The 11,937-nt window shown below is 43.1% G+C and overlaps 1 protein-coding gene across 1 annotated transcript in view; it reads left to right on the forward strand.

Annotated features, from left to right (window-relative positions):
• The window catches only part of LOC124552364 (protein TsetseEP-like), a 30,945-nt gene extending 19,260 nt beyond the window's left edge, over positions 1–11,685 (forward strand). The window contains exons 2-3 of the mRNA XM_047126630.1: positions 6,108–6,236; positions 10,641–11,685. Coding sequence (XP_046982586.1) covers positions 6,108–6,236; positions 10,641–10,952 — 441 coding nt within the window. The 3' untranslated portion in view covers positions 10,953–11,685. The remainder of the gene's footprint in view (positions 1–6,107; positions 6,237–10,640) is intronic.
• The last annotated feature ends 252 nt before the right edge of the window (positions 11,686–11,937 follow it).

An 11,937-nucleotide genomic window follows, 5' to 3' on the forward strand; every position in this document is an offset into this window, starting at 1 on the left:
TCGGCCGCACATCGGCAGTTCATCGACCGCCAGCAGACGTGGATACCTGCCGCTCCGGCAGCCCGGCTTGGATCTTCTCGCTGATCTCTGGATTAGGCTTGGTATATCGGAGAAGTCTCTGGCGGACACTAGTAGGACATTATTTCAGTTGTTTTCTATATTACTCGTGTATGTAGTTGTGATTCGAGGACGGATCACTGTTTTGTGTTGGTGTTATACTTGGAGAATTTGTTTTGGTTAATTGAACAGTCCAATAAATTGTTTGCGAACTTTGATCGTTAGTTTCTTCTGCTTACGCAGATATATCACCTAACTAACCTAAGGATATCACACACATCCATGCCCGAGGCAGGATCCGAACCTGCGGCCGTAGTGGTCATGCGGTTGCTGAATGTAGCGCCTAGAAGCGCTCGGCCACTCCGGCCGGCCATAATAAGGTCTACGGTATCTTGGCGATGTAAAAAAAGTGAAGCTTCTGAAGTCAATGCAGTCAAAAGATATGGCCATTTGTGTCACATATTTTGATGAGTTTGCTTCCGTGGGGATCCACAGCCGCTAAATGTCTTATAAAAGAACACATTGTCCGTTGTAGGCTGTATCGCGCTTTATTAAAATCGTGCTATTAGCTAGTTTCGCCCGTGTTTTGTGTTGGTGTTATACTTGGAGAATTTGTTTTGGTTAATTGAACAGTCCAATAAATTGTTTGCGAACTTTGATCGTTAGTTTCTTCTGCTTACGCAGATATATCACCTAACTAACCTAAGGATATCACACACATCCATGCCCGAGGCAGGATCCGAACCTGCGGCCGTAGTGGTCATGCGGTTGCTGAATGTAGCGCCTAGAAGCGCTCGGCCACTCCGGCCGGCCATAATAAGGTCTACGGTATCTTGGCGATGTAAAAAAAGTGAAGCTTCTGAAGTCAATGCAGTCAAAAGATATGGCCATTTGTGTCACATATTTTGATGAGTTTGCTTCCGTGGGGATCCACAGCCGCTAAATGTCTTATAAAAGAACACATTGTCCGTTGTAGGCTGTATCGCGCTTTATTAAAATCGTGCTATTAGCTAGTTTCGCCCGTGTTTTGTGTTGGTGTTATACTTGGAGAATTTGTTTTGGTTAATTGAACAGTCCAATAAATTGTTTGCGAACTTTGATCGTTAGTTTCTTCTGCTTACGCAGATATATCACCTAACTAACCTAAGGATATCACACACATCCATGCCCGAGGCAGGATCCGAACCTGCGGCCGTAGTGGTCATGCGGTTGCTGAATGTAGCGCCTAGAAGCGCTCGGCCACTCCGGCCGGCCATAATAAGGTCTACGGTATCTTGGCGATGTAAAAAAAGTGAAGCTTCTGAAGTCAATGCAGTCAAAAGATATGGCCATTTGTGTCACATATTTTGATGAGTTTGCTTCCGTGGGGATCCACAGCCGCTAAATGTCTTATAAAAGAACACATTGTCCGTTGTAGGCTGTATCGCGCTTTATTAAAATCGTATATTAGCTAGTTTCGCCCGTGAGCCATTATCAAGCACATTTGCTATGTGATGTATAACGTCACGATCATCACATTCTTCTATGTCGTATGCGGCCTCTAGTTTTATGTATGCGACATAAAAGAATGTGATGAGCACAATATGTAATACATCACATAGTAAATGTGCTTGATAATGCCTCACGGCCGAAACTAGCTAACAGCACGGTTCTAATAAAGCATAATGCAGCCAACAATGGACAATGTATTCTTTTATTAGACATATTTTAATATTCGCAAACTCGACATCAAAACCTACAGAGGACTTCCCGTTGACCTAGAACCGCGAAACTTGGCAACAATCAAGGTTTTACACTGTAAACAAAAGAAAAAAATCCGAAAATTGTTAATCCATATCACACAAAAATGTTTCTTTTGTTATTTGTTATCATACTGTCCGTCTGTCGGGACCCCTTTTTCTCGGGAAATTTATGTCACATACTAAAATCTATGGTACCTTATTGTACAAAAATTTTAAGCTTCTGAATCAATACAATCAACAGATACCGCCATTTATGTCACGTGTTTGATACTCGCATACTCACTCATTGAAACTTGTAGCGTCCTTCCTACTGATGTAAAATTATGGAATTTAGAAGAAGCAAGGTTTCACAGTTCAAGTAAAGCAAAAAAATCCTAAAATTGTTGGTTTGTAATTATATCCCGCGAAAACAATATTTTTTGTCATTTTCTTTCTCCATCTGTCTGCTCGTCTGTTAAGACCCTTTTTCTCTGGACTAGTTTGGCGTACCAAATTCAAAATTATGTCACATACTATGGTCTATGGTCCCTTGTCGGCGTAACAATTGTATGCTTCTAAGTCAGCGAAGTAAACAGATAACGAACGCCATTGATGACACATATTTGGATACTCGCAAACTCACTCATCAAAACCTATAGGATGCTTCCCGTTGACCTAGAAAGTGGTGGAATCACTGGGACCGATGTCTTGCCAGTATCAGTGTCGATAACAGGCAAAAATATCGATATCCTCGATTTACAGAATGGATGAACCGTCTCCATTCAAATTAAGTTTGTACGAAACCCTCAGTGCGTGAGTCGTGCTCACATCTGACCGGTTTTCCACTCTATCCATCCATCGTATTCTTTCCATCATCCTCCATGTCAACATTTCGAAAGCCTCCAGCCTTGCTCTGTCCTTCTTCTTCAGCGTCCACGTTTCAGAACAATGCAGGAGGACACTCCATAGTATCAACTAATCATCCAGACTAACAACTAAACACCATAAAATATACTAAAAGGAAACCAAATATTGGTCATCTCGGTTCATCAGAGCCGTATCGTTACATTGTATGTCGCCTGAGCTCCACCACGACAATTCTTCCATGGCCACAAATGTTACACTGATGAGCCAAAGAAACTGGTACACCTGCCGAATATCGTTTAGGGCCCCACGAGTATGCATAAGTGCTGAAACACGACGTGAATGGACCCGACTTATATCTGAAATAGTGCTCGAGGGAATTAACACCATGGAGCGCTGTCCATAAATCCGTAAGAGTACGAGGGGTGGAGATCGCTTCTCAACAGCATCCCAGATATTCTCAATAATGTTCATGTATGGGGAGTTTGGTGGCCAGCGGAAGTGTTTAATCTTAGAAGAGTGTTCCTGGAGCCACTCTGGAGTAATTCTGGAGGTGTGGGGTGTCGCATTGTCCTGCTGGAATTGCCCAAGTCCGTCGGAACGCACAATGTACATGAAGGGATGCAGGTGATCAGACAGGATGCTCACGTACGTGTAGGTCACGTGTACGTAGTCGTATCTAGACCTATCAGGGGTCCAATCACTCCAACTGCACACGCACCACAACATTACACAGCCTCCACCAGCTTGAACAGTCCACTGCTGACATGCAAGGTCCACGAGGTTTTCTCCATACCCATACCCGTCGATCCGCTAGATACAATTTGAAACGAGACTCGTTCGACCAGGCAACATGTTTCAAGACATCAACAGTCCAATGTCGCTGTTCACGGGCCTTGGCGAGGCGTAAAGCTTTGTATCATGCAGTCATCAAGGGTACACGAGCGGGTTTTCGGCTCCGAAAGCCTATTTCGATGATGTTTCGTCGAATGGTTCGCACGCTGACACTTGTTGATGGCCCAGCATTGAAATCTGCAGAAATTTGCGGAAAGGTTGCACTTCTGTCACGTTGAACGATTCTCTTCAATCATCGTTGGCCTGGTTCTGGCAAGATCTTTTTCCGGCGGCAGCGATTTCGGAGAGTTGACGTTTTACCAGATTCCTGATATTCACGGTACACTCGTGAAATGGTCGTACGGGAAAATCCCCACTTCATTACTACCTCGTAGACGCTGTGTGCCATCGCTTGTGTGCCGACTATAAGACCACGTTCATATTCACTTAAATGTTGATAACTTTCTACCGTATCTGCCTTCGGCGTCGGCGTTGTCGTGGTTACCGTGAGACACCGTTATACCAAGTGGAAAGGCGCGTCGATCTTAGAGCATGAGATATGGTAACCTTAAGTCATTGACGACACACAACGGTCACGGTAGCACCTGATTCCAGAATAGCTGCAGTAGTTAGGATCTACGAACTACTCCCTCTTGACCAGGTCCCCAAAACTTAACTCGTAACGAGATCCCTTCGAAGCAAATTGTCATAACGATCGTCTATAAAGGCTTCGTACAACGATAAGAAATGTTACAGTTTATCGAATAATAACAGATACGACCAAACTGTCTTGTTTCTTCTGTTTTATTTAACGTAACTTTGTTCACAGTTTTATTTCGCATTCACCACTCATTCACACTCTGATGTGGAGTATATGCGAGTGCCTGAACCCTAACTCCCAAGTTTCGTCGAAACCCTTTGATGAACAGTTTTGGTTGCTCGACACCAATAGTCAGTGATAATGATATAGGTTTTCTCCTTTTCATAAATTAGAGCCCGCTCTCCGCGATACAATTTAAAAAAAAAGAAAAAGAAAAAGAAAACGGTCTCAATACCGCGTCCCTCGAGAGATGCGTATAGATTTATCCCGGAATTGACGGCCCTGTAGGTGTACTCAATTTCATGACCACACGTCGCTATCCGCGATTTCGTGTAACTAAATGTCCTTTTGTTACTCTGATTGTATACCGTAGTTATTTAAAACTCGCCCCTATATTTTTTCACTACGCACAATTAGCACTTCTTTACTTGTTTATTTCTAAGAGTAAACGAAAAATGACGCCGTATCATCGGCTTCGTCGAGATAAAGCAAAACACATCAATATGCCCAATTTTACCTCTTCTTATAGGATCGGCTACCTTACTCATTAATTTACTACATATTATTTCCAATAACACTAAACAGGTATCGCCGTTATATTTTAATTGTTTTCAAAAGCATGTTATTATTATTATGACCGACCAAATTGTAACAAATCGCGCGGCGTGCGTTTTTAACGCTAGCTTTACACTCGCCCAGCCTTTATTCATGCAATATTATATATAAATGTACAGACCTGACCGAAAGATCGATCTCTCTACCGTAACCAATAGAGGCAAATACGCTATTCAAGTTCCGTTACATCTATCTTGACACGTATTGTTGCAACCTGCCATTGTAGCAACAGTAACCGATCTAACAACTGCGCCAGACACCTGTCTTATAAAGGGTGTTACAAAAAGGTACGGCCAAACTTTCAGGAAACATTCCTCACACACAAATAAAGAAAATATGTTATGTGGACATGTGTCCGGAAACGCTTACTTTCCACGTTAGAGCTCATTTTATTACTTCTCTTCAAATCACATTAATCATGGAATGGAAACACACAGCAACAGAACGTACCAGCGTGACTTCAAACACTTTGTTACAGGAAATGTACAAAATGTCCTCCGTTAGCGAGGATACATGCATCTAACCTCCGTCGCATGGAATCCCTGATGCGCTTGATGCAGCCCTGGAGAATGGCGTATTGTATCACAGCCGTCCACAATACGAGCACGAAGAGTCTCTACATTTGGTACCGGGGTTGCGTAGACAAGAGCTTCCAAATGCCCCCATAAATGAAAGTCAAGAGGGTTGAGGTCAGGAGAGCGTGGAGGCCACGGAATTGGTCCGCCTCTACCAATCCGTCGGTCACCGAATCTGTCGTTGAGAAGCGTACGAACACTTCGACTGAAATGTGCAGGAGCTCCAACGTGCAAGAACCACATGTTGTGTCGTACTTGTAAAGGCACATGTTCTAGCAGCACAGGTAGAGTATCCAGTATGAAATCATGGCGGTGAATCGAGGAAGTACAGTACATACTGACGAAACTACAATGAGCTCTAACATGGAAATTAAGCGTTTCCGGACACACGTCCACATAACATCTTTTCTTTATTTGTGTGTGAGGAATGTTTCCTGAAAGTTTGGCCGTACCTTTTTGTAACACCCTGTATAGGCGTTGCCGACCCCAGCGCCGTATTCTGCCTGTTTAGATATTTCTGTATTTGAATACGCATGCCTATACCAGTTTCTTTGGAGCTCCAGTGTGCTCGTCGGTTACTTAACAAACTTAACGTTAAACTGCAGCAATGTGTTTTTTCAGGCACTGCTGCTGTTGGGCACCTTGGCGTTACTCTACTGTGTCGCCGCCACCGCTGCGACAGCGGACGATGCTGCAGCTCAGGCCGATGCGCCGGACTTGTCCAGTGAAGATGCAGCCCGGGCTATGAAGGTAGGCCGACTCGCGCTCATACAGACGGCTCCAGCTACGGCTGCCGCTGCCTGCCTGCTGCACCCCTAGCAACTGGGCCTACGTTTTCCTTCCACGTGTGGGCGTCTTCTCCCACAAATAATTTACTGCGAAAATCTGGCCATCTCGAATTAAGTCTGAAGTCAACTGAAGGGCTCGGCAGAAGAAAGTACTAGCTCCTGTAACCGCTCAATGTCATTCAACACGATCACGACGACACCCCTCGATCGACGTTAGCACTCGTGGTGTCACTCGCCTTCATACATGGCAGTGGACGTTTGAAAATTCGTGACGCTGGCTCAGTGGTTGTCAATTGGTTTAAATGTATTTTCCCGCTGACTCTTAATTCAATTACTGCCACGGGGGAAAGGAGAAAGCACACATCCTGGTGGTACCAGCATTATGCGTCTTTAGATGTTCGATTAATCTGAATGGGTTGCGATGTTCCAGCGATGCTATTCGAACTCTATGTTGGTGTACCGACAAGGACCATTTTCGCAGATAAAGATGCAAGTACGTAATGGATGTTCAGTTCCTCAATATAGTTCGTCGCACTCACACATTATACATCCGCTGTAAGAACAGTTTCATGCATTTACATTTTTGGTGTCCCACAATATTGGTTGGCTAAATATTATGACGATACGTTGGATACAACTTCCACAGATATTGTTTATCATGTAGTCAAGACTACGTAATGAAGCCAAAATCGTGGATATAATTGAAATGTAGTTTGTTTGTTAACACTTCTCTTTTTACTAATTAAATATGAAATGTGAATCGGGATTGGAGGTGATGATCCTATCCTTCTTTTTTAGTATTTTAGGTCCCCGTTAATTAATATCTGGTAGTTAATAAGCGAACTATTTTTCATGCTGGCGCGTTGTTTGTATCAGTTACCCCCGCAACCGTCCAAGGATAAGATTCTATTAATGTTCCGCGAACACGCGTTTCACCATTTTATAAAATGCAGAATTACGTAAACTATAGCTTTCCGTTGAGTACAACTTTCGTGGGTTCCACAACCATAATAGTTTCCCAAGAGTATTTTTCCCAGCTAACACAAAGTTAGAATTATGTTGTCGGATTCATTTTCACTTCACCCGACAATAAACGTCTCTGTTCACTTCGTCACACGTAATGTATTTTAAACGTGCTTGAAGAGTCTTTAAATAATCTCCTTAACGAATTTCGCAGTCGCGTACCACTTTTTCATCCACTAGCCCGATCGCGATAACTGAAGGTAGAGAGCTCAATAATGTGTTACATGTTCTTTTATGTGTATTAAAAAACAAACGCGCCCCTATGTCTTTCTGTCCCGCTTGGCCTTTGCTACTTTGCTTTTTATTACTTTTCATTATATTGCTTCTTTTAATACTGTGCAGTTTCGTGTTACTTTCCCCTTTTTAAATCTTCCCCGATTTTAATTAATATGATGGTCATTGACACGCCTGCCCGCAAAGTACCGTTACACCCCCACCAGCCTATTTTGAGTTATTAGATTATACACTGACGAAAAAAGTCGCAAAATCAAGAAGGAGTTGTGCGACGTAAACGACAATTGGGATGCACGTTTATACATCTGAAAGATGATGTCTGTTCAGTTTTCAGGCCAATCGCATAGGAGTGTCGTTCTTAGCGCCACTATGAGGATGCAAATCAGGTTTGCTTTAAATATACGTTGTAAACAGTGTAAGCGTTAGTCACCTTTGAGTTGATATTAGTGAAGAATGGCTTTAAAGCGACAATGACGCCGATATCAACACCTCACTGAAATGGCTCTGAGCACTATAGGACTTAACATCTGTGGTCATCAGTCCCCTAGAACTTATAACTACTTAAACCTAACTAACCTAAGGACATCACACACATCCATGCCCGAGGCAGGATTCGAACCTGCGACCGTAGCGGTCACACGGTTCCAGACTGAAGCGCCTACAACCGCACGGCCACACCGGCCGGCACACCTCACTGAGCTTCAAGAGGTCGTGTAACAGGGGTACGAGAAAATAGATGTTGCTTCTGAGATATTGCAGAAAGACTTGGCAGGAATGCAGCCACTGCACACGATTGCTGGTGACGATAGTCGTGGGAACGTACGGTTGCGAGAAGACTCGGCTCCCGACGACCACGTGGCACTACCGGGAGGAAAGACATATGCCTCTGGCGCATCGTACTCCACCTGCAGCAGCGCTAAAGCAGCAGCTGGCACCACAGTGACACAACGAACTGTTACAAATTGGGTACTTCAAGGACAGCTGCAAGCCAGACACCCTGCAGAGTGAACTCCATTGGTCACAAGCACCATCATTTTGGATTCAGTGGTGTCAACCGAGAGCTCACTGGAGGGCCGGTTGGACGTCGGTTGTGTTTTCTCATGGAAGTTGATTCTGCCTCAGTGCCAGTGATGGTTAGAAGGGGGTCAGTTGATGGCCTGCAACCAACCTGTCTGTGTACTAGACACACTGGATCTACGCCTGGAATACGATTTACTATGACAGTAGCAGCACTCTCGTGGTTATCCCAGGCATCCTGACTGCAAAATTGTATGTCAGTTTGGTGATTCGACCTGTTGTGCTGCTATTCATGAACTGTATTTTAGGAGGTGTTTTCTAACAGGATAAGGTTCGTCCACATGCTGCCATTGTAACCCAGCATGCTCTACACAGTTGTTGCCTTGGCCTGCTCGATTTGCAGATCTGACTCCAGTCGAACACGAACACATATGGGACGTCATCAAACGACAACTGCTGCATCGTACACACACAACATTGACCATCTCTATATTGACTGACCAAGTTCAACACGCATGGAACATCCCACAAACTGACATTCTGCACCTGTAAAACACAATGTGTGCACATTTCATTCTTGTGTTCAACATTCTGCTGGTTACACCAGTTGTTAAGGTACCAGCATTGCACATATGCAACGGTTTTTCTAACGTCTACTTTAAATAGTGAGCTTGGAACGTTAATCACATAAATATGTTACTTAGACAAAAGTATTCCCGAAATTTCATTACTCCACATTAACTGTATTTTTGGTGTTTCGATTTTCTTCGTGTCAATGTATGTGTTAACTTCAAATAAAAGAAGATAAAAACAAAAACACATAACAATTAAGCATATACAGGTATAGACCCACTGCTTTTACTGCCTCACTTTGAGAACTTTGTTTGAGTTATAATATTATACGAGGGTATTCGGAAAACGAATGCCTCCATATTTTTAATGTGAAAACTATTAAAGATTTTTAAATAAAAACTTTATTAATATTCTATATCTTTATTCTTCATGTCTATGCATTTGTTTCTCAGCATAATTATCCTTGTGCTGAACACATTTCTCCTGATGTGAGACCAGTTTGTTGATACCGTCACTATATAAAGTTTACTCTCTCACCTCTGCTTGCACTGCTTCATCACTATCAAAGTGAAGTCCTCTAGCGTGTTCTTTAAGTTCTGGAAACACATGAAAACAGGTCGGGCCCAAGTCGGGTTAATCAGTGTCAGTGAACCCAAGTCGTCGGACTGTCGCAGATATCGCAGTGCTTGCGTGTGGACTGGTATTGTCGCGGTGCTCCGTTACAAATTGCCATTGTCATAAGTTAGGTTGTATACATCGCAAACGTATAGGGTAGTCAAAAAAGTAACACAGAATTGTCAATTATACATAAATATTTATAAATAATAAAAACTGCACCTCCACAATGTACATTCCAAGAATAGTTGGGCGACATATTACTTCCTTGTACAAACACTCAACAGAATGACCACAACAACGACGTTCGATAATCCTTACTGACCTAATGCTCCCAGAGCGCCATTCATGAATGGAACAAGGCAATGAGAAAATGATAGTCATAGCAAAAAAAAACCTCCGCCACACGCCACTGAATGGCTTAACGAGTATAGATGTCGAAGTCAACAAGTTCTGCTCATAAAATGAATCAAGGTACTATCATGGACAATTTTGCCAAAAACATTTGGAAATGTAAGGTAGGTCTGTCATGGTATTGCCACTAACCGGGTAGGTAAGGCTTGTGCTGTTTGTAATTCAGCGCAACAACAGGTTCAATTGCAATGGATTCTTACTCAAAGATCCCTTGCATAAAATAGACTGCCGGCCTGGGTCGCCGAGCGGTTCTAGGCACTACAGTCTGGAACCGCGCGACCACTACGGTCGCAGGTTCGAATCCTGCCTCGGGTATGTGCGTGATGTCCTTAGGTTAGTTAGGTTTAAGTAGTTCTAAGTTCTAGGGGAGTGATGACCTCAGAAGTTAAGTCCCATAGTGCTCAGAGCCATTTAAACCATAAAATAGACTTGTATGTTTCACTACTAACATTTCCTTCCGGATGTTGACCACATCTGTTCTGTTTCACAGGTGCTCTTGAAGAAGAAGATGTCTGTGGTGATCAAGAAGAAACCACACCAACAGGGTGGCCCAAGGCCCCAACTTGAACCAGATGCCTTGCAAGTCCAGACACCCCCACCTGGAACAACCCTCGCGGAAGATCCAAAACCTCCCCAATCTGATGAAAGTGGGAATGAAGCAGGACTGCAGCAGACAGAAGAACCAGAACCCGCTGAAGATGTGACAGACCCGGAGGAACCCCAAGAACCAGAAAGCATTGTAGATGAGACAGATCCAGAAGAGGCCACAGAACCAGAACTCGACGCATCTGCTATCGAATAGTGAAGAAGATGTGCTGGGCTTGACACAAATACCCATAATTACATCACCTCCTCGCTCCACAGAGAAGTCTTACCGATTTAAGTGGTAAATAAAGTGTGCTACACAGCAACAAAGCACTATTCACTTTCACAGGAGGTATCAAAACATTGAATTAAATTCGAAAATAGTGTCGTGATGTTTCTATCTATAGCAGTGACTAACATCGACTGTGCTTCGCTGCTGAAGTTGATTGGCTGGACCAGTCAAATTGTCAGAGAGTCAAAGTAGGTATAGTTCCATTTCATTAGTGAAAGATCCCTCATATACAGTACAGGGGGAGGCAGCAATAAAGTATTGAACAGAGGTGCTTACTCTAGAATGTTACACAGCATAGATGAAGACAGTGGTCTGATACCTAGGAAGAGGTTTTTTTTGTCGAAACGATAGCATTCTGTCGGACCAGCTGTCACTGGATGGATGAAAATATACCTTTATCTTCCTTCCGCTACTGCATAGTTTCAGATGTGAAGCTATTTTCAAATATTTGTATGAAATATGTATCATTATAACGTAAATAAACATCAAAAACCATTGGTTGCATAACAGAAATAGTAACATGTGGAAGTACCAATCAAAATGGATGTATTTACATTAACATTGATATACTCATCAATTAATGCAGTGGTAGAAACGGATAGTAGTTAGTAATAAAATTAAACAGACATAATAAAAGTGGTAGGCATTTAGTAAAAGAGAAAATGAATTATTGAGAGACTTTACCACATTCCCTGAGTTCACAATTCAGAGGTGACTACAGGTGCAATTAGCTCTGTCATCTAGCAGCACTGGGGTACGAGCACACGGGACTACCTATGGCACACCTCGCAGCCATCTGGTCCAAAGTACCACTGGACAACACATGCTCCAATCTCTGTGAGTTATTAAAATATTATTACAGTACTCTCCATGAACCTAAGAAAGTGAGATAATGCAAAAGTGTGGATGG

Source organism: Schistocerca americana, chromosome 10, assembly GCF_021461395.2.
Source record: "Schistocerca americana isolate TAMUIC-IGC-003095 chromosome 10, iqSchAmer2.1, whole genome shotgun sequence".
NCBI lineage: Eukaryota > Metazoa > Arthropoda > Insecta > Orthoptera > Acrididae > Schistocerca > Schistocerca americana.